Source organism: Cupressus sempervirens, chromosome 5 (genome assembly GCF_028749045.1).
Source record: "Cupressus sempervirens isolate cs-2001-9-10 chromosome 5, ASM2874904v1, whole genome shotgun sequence".
NCBI lineage: Eukaryota > Viridiplantae > Streptophyta > Pinopsida > Cupressales > Cupressaceae > Cupressus > Cupressus sempervirens.
In genome coordinates, this window is record NC_143122.1 from 331,326,713 (window position 1) to 331,346,546 (window position 19,834).

General features: G+C 34.0%; 1 protein-coding gene across 2 annotated transcripts in view; it reads right to left on the reverse strand.

Moving 5' to 3' along the window:
- LOC149556032 (phosphoesterase) overlaps positions 1-19,232 on the reverse strand; it is a 141,883-nt gene extending 122,651 nt beyond the window's left edge. The window contains exons 1-6 of one of the 2 annotated variants that reach the window (XM_089830153.1): positions 18,685-19,232; positions 17,651-17,746; positions 16,908-16,967; positions 15,805-15,873; positions 15,506-15,562; positions 14,037-14,113 (exon numbers count right to left, since the gene is read on the reverse strand). In XM_089830153.1, coding sequence (XP_089686279.1) covers positions 14,037-14,113; positions 15,506-15,562; positions 15,805-15,873; positions 16,908-16,967; positions 17,651-17,746; positions 18,685-19,125 — 800 coding nt within the window. In that variant the 5' untranslated portion in view covers positions 19,126-19,232. The remainder of the gene's footprint in view (positions 1-14,036; positions 14,114-15,505; positions 15,563-15,804; positions 15,874-16,907; positions 16,968-17,650; positions 17,747-18,684) is intronic. The other variant, XM_089830154.1, reaches the window with a different exon arrangement.
- Between the last annotated feature and the right edge of the window lie 602 nt (positions 19,233-19,834).

Sequence of the window (19,834 nt, forward strand, 5' to 3'; positions counted from 1 at the left end):
CGGAATTGTTATTTCAATTCAAATGTATGGGACACTTCTCCTCGAGATAATGATCATGTTGTAAAAATTTATTGTAAACCTTATTTCTAAAACGATTATGACCTCGCGTTTTCTTCCCTTATTCTTTCCCGAGGAAGTCCTTGAATCAGATGTTTGAATAAAATGAATAAGTGGCTAGCCCACGTATGTTAAAAAAAATAAACATTTTCTTTTCATATGATATTCTTTATGATTCAAATGTGTACGCATAAATTTAACGCTGATTAGATGAAATGATGCTATATTAAGTTATGAATTTGGTTCCAAACTGTGTTAAGGAAGTTCGATTTTTATTAGTTGGTATTTCTTAGTATTTTTAGTAATTGTTGAAAAGAGATTTATTCCTATGTTAATGTATAAACACCACATCGAACTCTATGCTATAATTCAACTTAGGAAAAAAAATATATCCCCTTGCCATGTAGACTAAATAAATTTGAAAATCCAACTCTTAGAAAAAAAAAAAGACTTAAAAAAAATCCATCTCTTAGAGAAAAATTGCTCTCTGCCTTTTGTATGGGAAAAAAAAATTAATCCCCTTTTTTAACAGAGAATATTGTCTAGATACCTCCACCTTATTTCAAATTTATCATTTTCAATAAATCATAATATCAAAAAAATCAGATTTGTAAATATTAAATACTTGGGAAATTTCTAAAACTTACCTACTTAACTTTATCTTAACTTCCCCACCCCCCCAAGTATTCATCTACCCCTTCCCACTTGGATCCAAGTCTTCAAACGCATGGGGAACTCCACATATCACTATCCCTGCAAAGTACATCCCTAGGCGTCAAGTTTGAAAGTGAGGAGGGAGATTGGAGTAATGGATTTTTTAAAAAATAATATATTAAATGCTATTACCTAGGACCACCTCCTTTGCCATGTCCTTTATTCCTGCTCCTTGGTGTTGATAGTGGTGGGACAGTGTGCCCAACAGGGGGCAGCATCCCCTCTCAGCCCATGTGTGTTTCAAAAAGAAGGGGGGGAGAGAGAGAAATGGATAAGGTTAGTGTAGAGGGTAGTTAGTGTTTAAAAATCAGATTTTTGTAGATTTTGTTAGTAGGTAGAGTTAGTGTTAGAGATGATTAGGTGTAAAGTTAGTTTGTGGGATTAGTATAGTAAGTTATTTTGTTTTAGTATTATTATTTTGATTAGTTAGTTATATTAGGATTTAGTTAGGTGTGGGACAAGGGTAATATGGGTTATGCATAGGATTTAATTAAGTTTTAAGTGTTTAAATAATTATTAGATTTAATTAATATTGTTTTATCTTATTTTAAATTTTTTATTAACTATGTTATGAATGGAAGTTTTATTAAAGTAAATCAATTGTTCTAAAAGGGAAGTGAGATAAAGATAGTAGGTGTTTGGGTGGAGTTAGATAGTGATAGATGTTTGAATAGTAAATGGATTAGTTAATGTCAGTTGTTAGGATTAAGCTAAGTTGATTTATTTTATCTTTTAGTTAGTATTTTAATTATTATTGTTGGTGTTCAATTTAAATTAGTTAATAAATATTTATGTCTTGTCTTTAAAAGGGGGATAAATTTATTTTTAAATGTTTGAGTTTTAGTTTTAAATATTTCAAATATGTTTAATAACTTTGTGAATTTAAACTCTGTAATTATAATTTTTATGAAGTTTAATGTAACCAAGGACGATAGTGGATTGGTTAAGGCTCAATTGGATGAACATCATAACATTGAATTAACCTATGGAATAAATGTTTAAATATTTGATGGTCAATATTTAATGATTTGAATTAGTTTAAGAAGTAATTTTAAACATTGAGAACGAGTATCACAGTAGTTAAACAAACATTCTAAAAAGATGTACCCTGTTCAACTAGGAGATAGACTGAGACAGAATGAATAAGGAACTTTAGAAAACCTATTGTGACTTATGGTTGTCTTTAGTCAAACTGGTTTTAACATGGTAGATTAATTTTAAAAATTTAAAAAAATCCATGTGTTTTTGCCCCGTTATTTTGGGCATGACAATTAAATAACACCAAATGCTGATTTGAATTGCAGAATTATATACCCCAATGAAGGCCATACATTCTCCTATCAATTTGGAGCAGCATTAATTAATTCCCAGCAATTGAAAAAACCCTCAGGCATCTAGATCGAACAGCAGACTAGTAATCAGAAATGAAACACAATTTATCGGCAAATAGGGCCAATTCGAAGTGCAGATAGAATGGAAGAAATTCCCAATTTCTCTAATCTCCAATGCCAAAACCCTTGAACTCACAATTCATAAAAGCATAAGCTTAATGAGATATATCGAACTTATCATAGAGCTGCATTTATAATATTTAATTCAGTAGCTTCTCAATTACACCGAATGCTTGGAAGCTTATTGCTCACACCTTTCACTTAAAAGACTTCACAATTAAACTTTTCCCTGAAATTGTTTGCATGCATATTACAACTCAAATATATATTTGTTGGTAAACAGATTGTTCTTTCTTTAATAACTCTCATGCCCAAATGTTTGAAGAACAGTTGAACACAACAGTTGGAAAAATGTTGATAACTAATTTCCCTTTGAATTATAGGTACAGCAGCTCCCTTGTAGGTGATTTTTGAAGAGTTTGTTTGTTTCTAATCCTACTATGGTGTGTTCTTGACCAAAGAACAAAAGAGGTAAACCAAGTTAGACCTAGGCAGAACTAACTCAAGCAATGGGTTGGTCTTGAAATGAGATCAATTCCGAAAATTGACACATCTTATGAATCCATGTAATTGATAATGCAATTATGAAAACTTGTAGAATGAATTATATGCAGAATGATATAATATGATGCTAAGATGCAAGACTATAATAGAAGTATTTCTTTTAACTTTAGTAATTCTCTGATTACTTATAAGCTCGTTAAATTGAAAGGGGAGATAAAACTTCGTTTGTTTTCAGATTTCTAATCTAACTTGAAAGAAATACACAAACTAACATATGCATGGAACAGTAAATCAATGGTATCAAACACTACAATTCTTGTCTCTAAAACGAAAGAGCATTTCACACCAAACTTTGCTGACCTTTGCATTAACTATGAAAGTTACATTTATAGGCCTTTCAATACTTGGCCATTACAATTCATTATTACATTTCGGGGCACTTGAACTGTTTAGAAATCCAACAGCCATTTATTACGGTTCAATACATCAAAGAAAGAAAGCAGAACTGATTAGAAACTTTCAAAATGGTTCATATTCCTCTTTGATCTGTAACAGTCATCTTGGCACCAAAACTTATATTTCATATCTCAACAATCACTACAACCTTGAATTCTCACCGTCGATTTTGAATCAACGATCACGACTAAAACATGGTAATCTTTCATCTTTCCTTTCTGCTTCAAAACTTAACTGTGAGTGAACTATTGCGAAGTTGTGATCAACTATTTTCGCAACAATGCACCCTTCCAAACTAACCGCGACTTTAGCTTTGCGAACTTGCAAAAGCTTCAGACTGACTATCTCGCATCTTTGCAATAGTCTGGGACTTGACATTTCTTTCTCTTGTGAAGTTGCACTAGCCTAGACTTTAACTGTTTTGTTCATTTTATCGAAACAACTATGTAATGCTTCCTTCAATAACATTATTCATTCAATCTGACTTCATTATCGCCTCTTTGCAACCTTGGTCTCGAGTTAGCTTTAACCAGATGCAATCATGAGATGAGTGTTGATCTTAAAGATCTAACGGCTATAATTAAACATCTTAACTCCATGTTCGATTTGCATTGTGATCCATCTTCCAACCGTGTATATCGCGGCAGACAAGTTGCACTATTTCATTGGCTGGAGAGTTTGGTGACTATAGAATATGATGGGCCCATGTGAACACATGTCATTCTGTTTTCTTTGTCACAAGCTCGCAACTTAAAGTTCTAACTCAATAGTTAACTCTGCGATCATGCGATCATTACATACGCATCTCCGCAACCTTGACCTTAGGTAAGTTTTATCATCATGTGAATGTGCGAGAACGTTGGATTTAACCACAACTATCTTTTTGCATCTTTGGAGCCTACTTTGAGGGTCAATATTAACATCGTGCGATAATATGATAAAGGACTTTTTGTAGGTTCGCAACTTGAAAATGAACGTTTTGTTGACTGTGTGCGATGAAGCAATAACATTTAACTGCTGCTACCATTTTTGCATTTTTGTAACTTGAAAAGGTTCAATTGTTCTGCCACATGCGAGGATGCAATGGAGGACTTTTTGCTACTTCGCAACTTATCTTTTATATCTGCAATGTAGGCTGCGATGTTGCAAAATGCATTGATCTGAACTAATATGACGGTTATGAATTCATCTCTAAGGCAATTTGACTTTCAACCAGTGACGTAGACCTTCAAGCAATATTTTGCATTATTAATCTGATTTCTATCTTCGATCTCGCCACCTTTGACCAAGGAAATCACCATTATTGAGCAAATTGAGCATTCTTGAACATTTTTGCTGTCTCTTCTGCATTTGATTCAAAATCCACCTTCATGGGCCGAAACCCACCGAGGAGAAGGCAAACTGAAAATTCCTATAGAAGTTTCAATATAAAGAATGGGGATTTGAAATTCATCCTTAAATATTTGCATTATGTCGTGAGTGGAACATGATCTTTATCGGATTAGGTACTAAACTTACCCATTAAGAAGCATGAGTTCAAAAAAACCCACCCGATTCACTAGAAATGAAGGCAAATAAGGGAAACCAGATAAAGATCTCCTAGCCTAAGGAAAACTAGACTTAGACTCATCATAAGATAATCAAACGAATACCACTTTAAGTCTACATCTAAGGTTCATTTGTTTTAACATGTGGAGAACAAAAGTGGGGGCAACAATAATAACTCCTTTATAACTCAATATCTAGAGTCTTCTTTTGCACACTTTTCACTAAAGAGCCCCCTTCAACACATCATCCAATTAGAACAAATAACTCATAAAGCTATTAACTGAATTAGACTTCATAGATAACCTCTAATATGCATCATAATATCAAAGCTCAATGAAACACTGATATAGTCAAGGCCAAGGTGTGACTACTGCATTGCCAAAAATGGAAACCTATCCCCTAACTTACTATAAACAGTAATTGCACGAATAAAGACCGCCAAAACCAAGTGTCAACTCACTAGGGTTGCGATGATAAATTGACATACCCCTACTCCAAGGACCTACTAAATTGGAGACATTATAGTCCTCCTACCCCATGACTGCTTGTTCTCAAGCAATTGCAATCCAATTGAACAACAAACCCCAACCTCCACCAAGATCCCATGGGAAAATGTGCGTGATGTTCCTATCATCACCAAACAATCCCTATAAATACAACACTATCCATGTGAACAACACAATCTATAGAACTACACTCAGTGCCCGTGTTGGTGGTATAGAAATCGGAACATCACAAGGAAGCAACTCAATAGGGAATCCAGATCTCACACCTTTCTCTTCACTCACTAAGCTATCATGCCAAACATCAAACTTAGGCACAAACAAACTCTACACCCAGTAAATATCATGTACATGGGTACCAAATGTGAAACTGTACACACTCACCTTTGTATACATCTCGTTGAACTCCTCATTAAGTACTAAGACCTATCTAGAAACCTATAGGGACCAACTGTCGTCCTGGTGCATCAATGGAATCCCAAATATCATCCTCACTCATCACCTGAGGGATACCAACATCAACCTCAAATAGTGGATTGCTAAAATAAAAGAGTAGCATCCATATCAAACAAGGGATTGTTCACAAAGTGAACTATACCCACATTCTAGTCTGAACTAGGTAACTGTGAATACGAGAAACATGATGTGTAACCCACTCCACCTAAATTGTATCATGCCTCTGTAAATCCCCACTATCCACTGCACAAAGAGACATAGTGCGTGAACTCCCCTTTGGGATACCCTACAACACATATCTCGTGCCCCGGTGCTCAAACTTTATCTCCATCAAGTGCAAACTAAGGAACTCCTTAATATCCTATATCCATCGCATCTTTAGCACAACATCTATCCATCCAAGTAAGCCAAATAGAAATCTCGCCACATCTCATAATCATCGAGAAATAAAGAGAGATGTATGCGCCTAGTATAAGTAAGGGTGTAGCCATCTACCACCCTGACTCGAAACCCAGCAAATTCCTCTACCTGAAGGCCACATCGACTAACAAGCTCCTCATGTATGAAATTATGCATGGCCCTGGTGTCTAACATGGAGATGCAATGATGTTCCTCTATGAGTCCCCACATTCTAAAAGCATGAGAACTGGTACAGTAGTAGATAACACTATAGAGGACAACCTAGCATCAGGACCAAACTCAATAGGGATCCCCTAAACATCATCATCTGAACCAATAGTACACCCACATAGAATAGTTTGTCGCTCCTTTAGGCCTCAAAGAACAGGAGTGTCCTCTATCATTAGGTCCTTTGCACTAATAGCAAAGTTATATCCTTCTCAAATCCTCGCACAATACCTCATCATGCTTCACAACTGATTTATTTTTACATCAATAACCGGTAGGTGCTCCTCATCTACAAGTGGAGTAGTTAGTTTAGCTTGTGCTTGCTTCTTAGGAGCTAAAAGCTCCATGTTCCTAGCCTTCTTGATGGCTACCCGCAAAAAAGGTAGATCAAATGCCTTAAGCCACCCTCTAAGTGGCTCTTGTAACCCCTTTGTAAACAGCATAACCAAGTGTTTCTCTATCACATTAGGAACCATGATAGAGTCTCAGAAATTCACTAATAAAAGACTCTAGGTCAATGAGTTGGGTTACTCCTGCCGAGTCAAGATGACATGTGAACTTGACCCGCCAAGCCATCAAATGTCTTATACTTCTATAAGGTATTTCTATTAATATACCCTAGCTCGCTGAGTTACAACCGAGTCTGAGCTAGGTCACTAGTCGAATTGGCCTTGTCAAGTCAGAGCCGAGTCTGACTCTCATTATTTTGATTCTAAGTGTCTAACGAGACACGACACTATTTACATCATCCTTTGTCACATTCAGTGTGCTACTAAAGGATGCTTTGTGATTGAAGTATTCCAATCTAGTGGATGCATCTTGAATTGGAATAAGAACCTACATCCTTGATGGTTCTGCATCATTTCAATGTTTCTTTCCATTAGTCTTGAAAGCATTCTATGCTCTCAATCCTTTTATCACTTTTTACCTCCTTGTATAGCTCCATTATGTGGTTGTTCTTGCTTCATGTCATTCTCCAATCTTGGAATCAATAATTGGGATTTAGAAACCTGGTTGTTGGGAAGTGCTTTCCCTTGCATTCGAGTTTAAAAATCCCAATTGCAAGTGGGGGAAAATCTTTACTTTTGCTTGGGGAATGAACTTCTAATCAGGTTTTAGAATCTTAATTGCAAGTTAGGAAGAACATGTGTGTAGAGAGAACCGTTAGCTCCTTTCAACCATATGGGAAATACTTTAGCTTGCACTTGTACTTGGGTCAAAAATACTCGATTGCAATTGTGTTTGGAATTTTCAAAACGGTAAGCTTGTGTATTATCAGGGTTTTTAGCGGCAATTGCACATTTGACTGCATGTAACAAAACATCCAATTGGTGCCAAAAATAGCCAACATGGATATGACTAGATATGGAGATTTATGGGGCGGTTACACTTTTGATTATATGAAGCAATACATGTAATGGGTTTGAAAAATCCCTATTTTGCAAGTATGATAGATTTGAAACAAACTTTTGTCGGTGATCTTTGAGGTGATTGTGTGTAAAGTTGCATGTAACAATAAATGTAATGGTGTCAAAACTATTGTCTTATTTATATAAGGCATTAAATCAAGATTTTTTGAGGTAGTTACATCTAAAGTTGCATGTAATATAATATACAAAGGGTAAGAAAGCCTCATTTCATACAACATAAAGTAATTGGACATGAAAATAATTAAAATGAATAGATGGGAATGACCAATGAAAAAGACATAATTTGATGAGTAACTTCAAGAGTTGAGAATTACTAATCCTAATAGTGTTGACAAGAGAAAGGGTTTTAAATCCCGAGTATACATTTATAATGCAATTTGGGATATGGTTATGATTCAGACCCCAATTAAGTGGAAAGAAATTGGGCTTAGCATGCGTATGAACTTGAAAATCTTATTTTCAATATGCAATACGAGCAGTATAAAACCTTATGCAAGGAGTCAGCAATAAATGTTTCGAACTAAGCATTTGGTTATTAGACATATTGATCCCTGAACATGGTCGAAGACTTGGTCGAAGACTTTAATTTCTAAAAATAAAGTTGTATTACAAACATGGAAATACATGTACATGAATGGAAGAAACCCTAAAACGAAATGCAAGCATAGAGAAAAATGCACAAGAAGAGAAACAAAATCACATTTTAATACAAAAATGTCAAATAAAAACCCTATATGCAGAGAAATATAGAGAAAAATGGGAAAACATCTTTTTTTTTGTTAGAAATAACCCCAAAAATGGCACATATGACCACGAAATGCAGAAATGACTATGATTTTGGATAGAAGAACCCCCATTTGCGAAAAGGAACATGTAAAGTGCAGAAACGACCATGATATTGGAACCATAATTGTTTGCAAAGAAAGACTATAGATGAAAATGCGGCTCTAAAACACTTTGTAAAGTAAGGTATGTCTTCCTAAACCTTTCCAAAATGCAAGGGAAGAGATGATCTAAGGGAGGGTATGCCCTCTCAAGACCTTTGATAAATAACAAAGGCAAATGTAATATTACATATACAAGACATTAATATCTCAAGCTATACTAGGGATTTTCTTCCCCGTTCTTTTTTCCCCAATGCCTACACTCTGAATAGGGAAAAAATTGTTGTAAATGATTTTAAAACACAATACAATATGCCTTTTGCTGATAATAAAAAAATGTGACTCCAAAACTCTCTATAGAAAGCCATGCAGCCATGGGACCATGAGAATACAAAGTAACTTACTTGTAAAGCATAAAGACTAGCCGTCTAGATACCATATGAATCAAATATCCAATTTACAAGATTGGCATCTTTTATGAACACCATGTTCATGCTCAATGGTCCTTGCTAACTCCATATTCACCCTTGCATTTGTGTTTGATATTTCTAGGTAGTCCCAATTGTAAACGTATACAAAAACTTTGCCTTTGGTATATATCAGGGCCTTTGCTTCATATTAGACATTATAAAACATGATAAATCAAGTGTAAACACACTTCAAAAGTTTGAACTTGTATATAACAAGGAGTTTTAAGTATTTGCATTTTTTGAACATATAACATTATATGTAATGTGCTCGAAGTCCCACTTTTAATATATTTCCATTGCACATATAATCAAATAGAAAAAGATATGTAATCAAGCTCAAAAGGTTTAACTAAAAGGTAAGTCTAGAATTTAAAAACACACTACACATAAGATTACATTATGCAATATAATATGAAATTGTTTATTAATAGCCCGACCACTAACATCATTGTGGGTAAGTAGGAGATAATTTCCACAGCAAGTCAAATTATGATATTGCTATTAGGATTTAACTGTGTGATTTTGAGTCAAACTCATTGACCCATGTTTCATGAGTAGTAATTCAACATGAATCCATCTCTCATGAGAATAAATGGAACACTTAGCACTCATTGGATCTAGGTGATGCTCATAGGGGTGAAGCACTGGGACTTCCCGGGAGGTCACCCATCCCAATACTACTCCAGCCTAAGTGCGCTTAACTACGGAGTTTCCTCCATGGTTAAACCCAAAGCTTGCAACCCCATTTGCAAAACCTTCACCAAGTGTTGTGCCTTATGATAGAAAGCCCCTTAAGCTCATCAATTGATAAGTAGGAGATAATTTCCACAGCAAGTCAAATTATGATATTGTTATCAGGATTTAAATGTGTGATTTTGAATCAAACTCATTGACCCATGTTTCATGAGTAGTGATTCAACATGAATCCATCTCTCATGAGAATAAATGGAACACTTAGCACTCATTGGATCTAGGTGATGTTCAAAGGGGTGAAGCACCGGGACTTCCCGGGAGGTCACACATCCTAGTACTACTCCAACCTGAGCGCGCTTGACTACGGAGTTTCCTCCATGGTTAAACCCAAAGCTTGCAACCCCATTTGCAAAACCTTCACCAAGTGTTGTGCCTTATGAACCATTCATTAGAAAGCCCCTTAAGCAATATCATAATCATCGTGGGTCTTTAGAAGTAATAAGGAAAATGACTTCAAGAAATACTTTGGGAATTTTAATAATATGTTGCCAATATATTATCAAAAACTTAACAAAAATGAAAGAAAGTAAAATAAAACAAAAATAAACCTTTATAGACCAAAGATTTTTAAACAAAACTAATGAGAAAATAAATGACTTTATTTCGAAAATATTAACATCAGCATAAGAGTATATTACCATATCAATTAATCAAAATTTCTTGTGGGGTTGTGTTAATTTCATTAAATGAAATGAACGACAACAAATATGACTTCTCCATATGAAAAATGGCTCTCCAACTTCTTTTTATTCATTTTAATTTTTTCCCTCCAAGTGCAATTTTGAATTAGGGATTTTTTATTCACCCTTTTTAATCATAAAAAATATTTTATTTTATTTTATCCCCTCCTAGGAATCAAACTTCATGAGGATCTAATTATTCGTTATAAACTTGGCCCTATATTAAGTTATAAACCTAAATTGTAAGACCTTGATACTTGGGCCAAATATTACAATAAATTATTATATCATAAAATTATTAAAAATAAAGCACTTCTATTATTATATTATTCCCAACTTAGGAAATAGTCAATTCCCAATAATTTGTGCTCACTCATCTAGACCCTAATCTAGAATTTGTTTGATGTGCCATCCTCTAATGTTGTCTGACAACTGCGAGCTATTTGGCAGTCCCTTAACTTTAGGAACTCTACTAAGAAATAAGAATTTTGCCAGAAGTGTCTAGGATGATCTCATAGGTCTTTTGGTGTATCCCTACTAACTCATAATTCATCCCTAAAAATAGAGATTCCTCCTAAAATCTTGGAAACTGCCCAAGACTCATCAAACTAGCTCTCTAAGCCCTAATATGTTATCACAAGCTCCTGAAGGGGTCCCCTACACAATTTTCTGGCCTACATGAACCAAACGATAGGCCAACCCAATCTATCACTATCCTGCCTAAGGAAGGGACATAACAAGGCCACTTTCGCCAAATGAATATTGGTATCAAATGTGGGTATGTTTCCCTTAGATCTGATTTTGATTTCATACTACATGAGGGGAGCATTTGGCAAATGAATACTATAGTTTAAGATTTCTAGCAAATGAGTATTATAGTTCAAAAATTTGGTGTACTAGCAACATATATTATTTTAGTCTGTGAAAAAATCCAAGTGAAGATTTGTAACAGCCAAAAGGCTATGCAATTTTAGATCAGCTTTTGAGTCACTATGGTCTATTTTGGCATAACCATAGCACGGGTAAAAGCTTCATGGAGTATGAGACTGTAGACACCCTTAAGGGAAAGGGATAACTTTACAGTTCACCTTGTGTGTAGTTCAAACTTGTACCTCCTTGGGAATCACATCTTTGACAAAACTTATGATAAAGTGAAGCCTATCAATCCTTTTATTTCAATAGACATACATACAATGTGTTTCTTATAAAATCTATAAAGTCTGGTTCACCTGCCTGGGACCATGGTTATTCTAGTCCAGTTTGCTAGTGGGTTCAAACCCGGTCAGGCTGGTTCATCTGGCCCTCTGGGCCAAACTGAAGCCAAATCCAAGTCAAAACAGAAACAAACCAGGGCAAAACCGGGCAGACCAAGTGTAAACCAGGTACATTTCCATTAAGAAACAATATAATTTGGTGCAGAAAACAATTCTTACAGAATTTGAATAAGATCTTTAACGTTACTAAACAATTATTGTTGAAGTTCAGATATTTATTATATGAAATTTAACTAGTCCTTGAGATTTCTTCCAGCGAGAGTTTTTGCTAATAATGAGCCCTATACGATTGGTTGGAAGCTCTCTATAGTGAAAAATCATATTTAAACATTAAATAATGTTTCAATAAGCAAAGGAAGTTGCAAGCTGCTTTATAGCATTTTTCAAGTAAGATGTTAATTAAAAACAAACAAGCACTTGGTACGGTGAATAAGCATTTGAGGACTTGGAAAGCGAGAACATTATTGACACAGCTGATCCCATTAGCATTCGCCCTGTTTTTGGATCAACTAATACCTTTGATGAAGAAGAAGAGGAAAATGAAGACTAAGATAAACTATTACATAATTGAAACTTAGTATAAAGTTCCAATTGTTCAAACTCAAAACAATGATACTTGAAATCAATATTATTCTTTAATATTCTGATGTTGATATGATGCTTTGATTACAAGTTTATAGTGTTTTTTGTTGTTTTTAAGATACTATGTAGCATTCTAGTCTTAATTCATGCTTCTAGGCTGCATACATGTGTATATATAATTTTTACATGTTTTTGTACAAATGAACCCAAACCCTAATTGGTTATTCAAACCAGAACTTGAACCCAAACCAGCAACCTAGCATAAATATAAACAGAGAGAATGAATACGTACTTTTGACAAGAAAAGCTACAGATTTGCTCTATTACAAGATGTAGATTAAGGATACTTTATTTTGTATTGTCTAATGTACTATAACATCATTTTTTAGATTCTCAAGAAGATTCCTTAAATGAATTTTTCCAAGATTTTAAAGAGATAAGTGATAGACCTTGTTTCTTACCACTATAATCAACCAAGCACCTCTCACTTTCCAATCAAGCGAATAGCTTCATGTATCAGTTTACCACTTTACTGGTTGTGTTAAGTGTCATCAAACTACAATGTTTGATATGCTATCTGCTAATTGTTCTCAAGTTCATCATTTAATAATAAATTTTGGGTTGAATGACATTGTAAAAAGATATCTAGCCTTATTTGTGTTTAAACATCTTTTGTAACCTTAGTTACCGATTCGGGATACGAATCCGAGTCAGGCACGTGAATCGGATCCGTGGATTCACGAATTTTTTTTTCCCAATTAGGATTCGTGAATATATATATATATATATATATATATATATATATATATATATATATATATATATATATATATATATATATATATATATATATATATTACTGATCTTGCCCAAGCCCCAATTGGATTCGTGAATATATATATATATATATATATATTACTGATCTTGCCCAAGCCCCAATTAGGAACAGAGGTTTATATATATATATATATATATATATATATATATATATATATATATATAATGTATATTCTCTTAGTTTTTAGTATATATAATGCATAAAAGGGTCATTTTAGCACTAGAAAGCCAAAAAAAAAAAAATTAAAAAGTCATATTAAATAACTTAGACTCACTTAAACCTGTCGATCCTTGAAGATTCACACTGGATCCTCGAGGATTCATGCAGATCCAGGCAGGATCCTTGTTTTGATTCGTCCAAATTCGTCGTGGCCCATGAATCCGGACGAATCCACTGTGTAAAACAAGGATCCTGCCCGGATCTGCATGAATCTAGGCACGAATCTGGATCCGGATCTGACCCGAATCAGGATCCGGCCTCTACGGCACGAATCCAGTAACTATGTTTGTAACAGTTTAGCCCTCATCTAGCATTATAAATGAATAATAAAATTGAGTTATCCCAATGAACCACAATATTAGTAATTTTGTGCACTGCATTGTGGCAAATTTTAGCAGCTAATATAAGCTGCGGCAGTTAATATAAGCTGCGGCAGTTAATTTTGTGTACTACACTGTGACAAACTTTAGCTGCTAATATAAGCCGCTGCAGTTCACTATTTGAGTATTGTACCATCCGATTAAAACAAGTACATATCTTCAAAAAGAGATATCTTTAAAAAAACTTGCAGAGTACAGAAAGTGGCATACCTTTTGAGAGATGTTTTCACAAGACAACCATCAAAATCAAACGCAGCTATCTTTTCTGATGCCCGCAAGCCATTATCCTGATGTATATACAATGTACATCCACGTCACACATTATATAAAGTGAAAAGACCATGTCTCCTTGATAAATTCCAAGATGTCCAAAATATTTACATGATTTTACATTTCTTTATATTTTATGATCTAAACATGTGCATCATAAATAAGTCTTCCATAAGGGACACAAATACCATATTTTTCTACTATTGCAACAAAAGCTACAAATATCAAGAGAGCAATAAAAATTGGGCATATTCATTGCAATAAATAATCAACCCAAAACAAGCTCTTAGCTTTAAATACAATCATAATTTTGTGTGATTGTTGAAACACATCTTGGCCAGATGCAGCAACAATACTTCACTTCGAAACTTTCCTGGCCTGAGTCAACAACCGTAGTGCCTCATGCAAGTTCTACATATTGCCTGGACTGATATGCCAAAACAGGTCTATCTTCCATACATTTTTTGCTGTTTTAAGACTTCAGAAAAGAAACAAAAAAAAACTCTTCAGTGAGCATAATGAGTTCACATTTCAATTTCTAAAGTTCAAATTTATCAGCCTGGGATTTCTACTTCAGCTTTTATACCACCAATAGCGAGTTTATGTTTGGGCTCATAACAGAATATGTAAATTCTTTCAACAGAATGTAGAGAACTAACAAGGCAACGAGGCTTTGTGCATTGATGGAAATTATATTGTAACCATGTGATGGTACCTGATAAAGAAGGGGATTTTTGACAGATTTGTCTAGAACTACTGGAAACATTTGAAGGCAATATTGTTGACATGCCAAGTAGATAAGATAATTTCACAGAATTCCCTAGTGTGAGATTCATCGAAATTACATTTATTTTTCAATTCTAGTCTAATTCTAGATAAGAGAGAACTGGCATTCAGAAGATGCTCCAAAAATCAGAATGATCTAAAACCAGCACGTGACAAGAAGTTTGCAAGATGGATAATGTTAATATTCTGAAAGTAAGCACGACTCTGGCAAAGCATTGTCTAGACTGTAGATGTATATATGCATGCATGTATGCACATATACCCATACATGCAAACAAAAACATGCAACATGTTTGCACCAACAAACGCATGCAACATGTATGCACCAACAAAGACATGCAACACACATGCATAGTTTGAACTTTGTATTACCAAAGGAATATTCACAAGACACACACATGGATAAACTAATCCAAATGCATCATTAATTTTAGAAGTTATTAGAATTTAAGTAAAACTTTAAAAATGACACAAGGCATTATGGCAAAAAAAACGGAATATCTATCAAAACAATTCTCCTTTCACCCCTTCACCCTCCCCTTAAGGGAAAAAAAAAAAAAAGAAGAAGAAATCAAAAGGAGTATTATATTTCAAAAATTCACTTGAAATGAACAACATATTACCTCTCCGAGTAAAATTACTGTTTGAAATGCCTTCCATTTCAAGGGTAGAACAGCATCCTGTTACAACAGCAAAAAGATAAATTCTTACTCCCTATGTTCGAAAGCAGATATGCTTGGCATTGGGGTGAGAGTAAATTCTCATCAAGTCCATGACATAAAAAATATTTACAACAATTTAAACTCGTCTATTTATTAAAATCTGTAAATAATGAAAGAAGCCAAAAGTTTATTACTTCACTCCTTGTAAAAACAATCATTAAAATATTGAGTATGATAAGAATATGAGAGTAAATAACCACCTTATATCTACTATTAAGCTCAGAAGGAGAAAATAAATTCAAAAAATCTTCATCATTCTGTCCAGACAACTGCATCAGAAATTGTAATGATTAGTTCTAAACTCACAAGAATAAAATTTATATACTAATTAGATATTATAGATCTGCACTAGAATCTTTTATTATATATCACAAGACAACCAACAACACTCAAATGGAGGTTGGAAACCAACATATGAAATAATCATGAACTAATACTATCATAATATTTTGAAATGATGTGACTTTACTATTATGACAATAGCTAAGTTTAGTATGAGAATGTATACAGGAGCCTCCATTTGAAATATTGCTCACGTACATTGAAACAAAAACTTTGTACAAGTATTTTACATTGTTATTCAGGCTCTATTTACCGGTGATAAAAATGTTCTGCCAAACGGTAAGCCCTGCAATGTTCATCTCTGACTGTTTCCATTACATAGGTCTATATGTTACAACCAAAAGAGTTTTATGATGACAACTTTGCCACTAAGCATTTATCCATCCAGCTCAGTTGATGGCAATGAGTTAAAAACAAAATTCAACTCAACTATCTAATAGATAACTAATCCTACAAAATCTCTAGAAAACCTAGAAATTAATTTATCTTGTGATTAAACGATTAAAATATGATACAAAGTGCATATCTATACACCAACATATAATTATGTTTATAATTAAGAATTATGACTCAAAGATTAGAAACATCCCTATGGATTGTGCCATTCATCCACACATTACATAATGTAATATATGATTGACTGAAGTTTTAATTAAGTGATCGAAGCTGAAACATTTAAATTTTGAAATCCTTCTTTAAATTTGATGCAGGCTAGAATAGGTTATTTTATGTTGTTTGTTCTATCCCTAAGATTCACAAGGTGAAAATGGCATTTGTGATTCCTTGGAATAAATAGTACTTTTTCTTTTAAGATATTCAAGTTATCCTTATATTTCAATCAATTTTTATTCTGGGGAAACATGAAAAAAATAGTCAAGCGGCAAAGAATTGCCTCTAAGGTCCCTTGCAGAAAATTGAACACAAGAATGAAACAAAGAATTACAATTAAAAGGAAACCTACCTTGGGTTTCTTGCTGCTTCCTTGATCATCCTCGTGCAGGTCTCCCTTTTGGCAAGAGCCCTGCCCTCCAAAATTATTGAATTAGAAACAATTACTGCAAATAATTTAAACTACCAACAATAAACATTTCCAGATCTTAAATCTCCCTATATACACGCATATATAATCAATTTTATAGAGCTCAGCGAGACATAAACCAATTTGACATGTCGGATATTTCTTGTGGGAGCCACGGAGATTTCGTTATATTTACTTCACACATTGCTCCAATTTGTATGGATTTTAATCTCATGATTAAGCATAGGACTACATCCTACCTTGGCAATCTACTTGCTCTTGAAATACAAGTGTGTATATTTGTGTGTGTGCACGCATATGTGTCCATGTCTATATGTGTGGATGCGTGCATGGTGTAAATATGTAGACATGCCCTCCAAAATGGAACTTGTTGGAACATTGTGTGTGTATAAAGGAGGAGGAAGCCCTTCATAGGCATAAACTTAAGGCACTCCGTGGAGAATTCCATAGGTTAAACGCCGGGTAAGCATATTCAAGACTCAAAACAAATGTTTGTGTAGGCAAGGACTCATCTATATTATTAGCATCCTGTCTAAATCCTATTTTTAAGCCATTTCCCTCTATCCATCTATCAAAATATCATCTTTGCAATACACAGACAATTTTAGCTGTGACTACATTACAGAAAAGCGAGAACAAACAAACATGCAATGAATAGTATATACCTCATTGCCATACAATTTAGCAGCTGCGGTTATAGATTCCTCCGGTTCCTTTCCAAATTCAGCTACTAGGTTTCTCAAAGCTTCCTGGTCAGAAGCCTATCCAAAATTACAGGAAAAAAATAAACAAACTTTACTATTCATGCTTAAGCATTCCACTTAAACGAGAGATTTAAACATTTTAAAGCTTCCTGGCTAGAAACCTATCGAAAAGACACCATATAGAGATAAATTATGGCAAAATGAACTACTGAATCCGTAATGGTTAAAAATAGATACAAAAAAAATGTATTAATAAATTTAAATACACAATAAAATTTAAGAATTCGAGCTTCCACATTCATCATGTTTAAAAGAGGATTCCTTTAAAAATTTGCAGAAAAATAGTTAAGGTATAGCCATGCATTATGTCATCATCATTTCCATGTGAGACAACTACATAACCAAACCAGGAAAAAAGATTTATTATCAGTTTCTTCTTTCATTTTGGGCAAAGACATTCATAGTAGCTTAAATTAGAAATATTATTTTCAGAAATTTGTTTTGTCGAAGAAAATGATTGATACTGATGTATAGAACCACTTGGGCTGTCAAAAATCTTTTTGACGCCTAAGTTTCACCAAGAATTAGTCTTGCTGAATGCCTACACTCAGCATAACCTAGAGATCTCGTGGAGACGGGTTATAACAACTATTTTGTAAGCGTACTACCGTTATAAAATATTACCACATAACTTTTTGAAACGGAATTAACGTCTTTATTTATATAATCTCCAGATGCCATTTAACAAGACAAAAACATATCATATCTCTGTTGTCACTGCTAATCTCCAGCCCCCGCAGCTATCTTAAGTTAAAATTATTCTTCCTATGCAGCCGCGGCTCCAAAATTTTAGAAAAGATTTGATGTTGCAGTTTTCCAACGAAACAAATTGTATGCATTCAGGCATGAGAATAGGAGAAACCCCTGCAGCAGATGAAGCCAGGCTTAAACCGTATCAACGTGGAATGAAGACATGTTTTAATTTCCAAACTTACTTTGAGAAGCGAAAATCCATTGATATTTTCGGCTGCTGTAATGTTTGCTTTGAAGCAGTGAAGATGATGCCAGCGGGTCATATCAAAGCCGCCAGCAGCTTTGCTTATAATGCCGAGGCGCAGGGAACCCTTGGTTATATTACTTCCACATCTTTTGCAGGCAGCTCTGGCAGACTTTGCATATTCCGCTTCAATTCTTGGAGACGATGTTTCAGCTTTGGGAGGCATTTTCTTGCGCTGCTTGAACAAACTATGCAGCGATGAGAACCTTGTACAGACTTGCGAATTCAAACGAAGGTTCGATTTCAAGGCCCGAATTGATCGATGTTGAGGTGTAAGCTGGATGTTTAAAGTTGAGGAATTAATTTTAAGGAAAAATATGGGCAATGATTTGAGGTATTGGGGAAATGGGCGGGAACACGACCCAGGAGAGATGGGCATGCTCGGTAGGCAATGGTGGTAGGACACTAAGAAAAGGCGCCTCCTAATTAAAATCCCACTTAGATTACGGTCGTGGAAGGAGGTTAAAAAAATTAAGTGGTTGTTCCAAGTATGAATTAGTGGAAGATTTTAATGATGTTTATAAGATTCAAGGAGATCATAGTTTTTAGCCTTTTTATATTATTATTATTATTAGTTCTTGCTAAAGGGAAATCTATTGGATCTCTTCAATTTCTAAAAATCAATTAATTTGTCCAATAAGATTTCAGAATTATTCTAAGATCGAAATTTATTATAAAGTTCACATTTTCATCTTATTTAATGAAAAAACAAAATATCATTAAATTGAAATCTTATTAGCTCATGATGAAAAAGGCAATGAAAAAATCATTTTCCTTCCAACAAAAATACAACTATTTTTTGAACACCTCTATTAATGCAAGCATTAATTGCAACTTTATCTCTATTAATGAATGCATTAATTTCAATTTTATCTTTTCACATTTGTGACAAGTGGATAAACTTTTTAAAAGAAGATAATAGTTTTAATTGATGTTTATTTTTGTCATTTGAAAAATGTTATTCAAATATGGATATTTTAATCAAATATAACATTTTAACTCTTTTAAATTGTCAATTTAAAAAAAAAAAAATTATACTTTAATTTCATATTTATTTTAATTTTAATTTATATATAGTTTAAATTAGA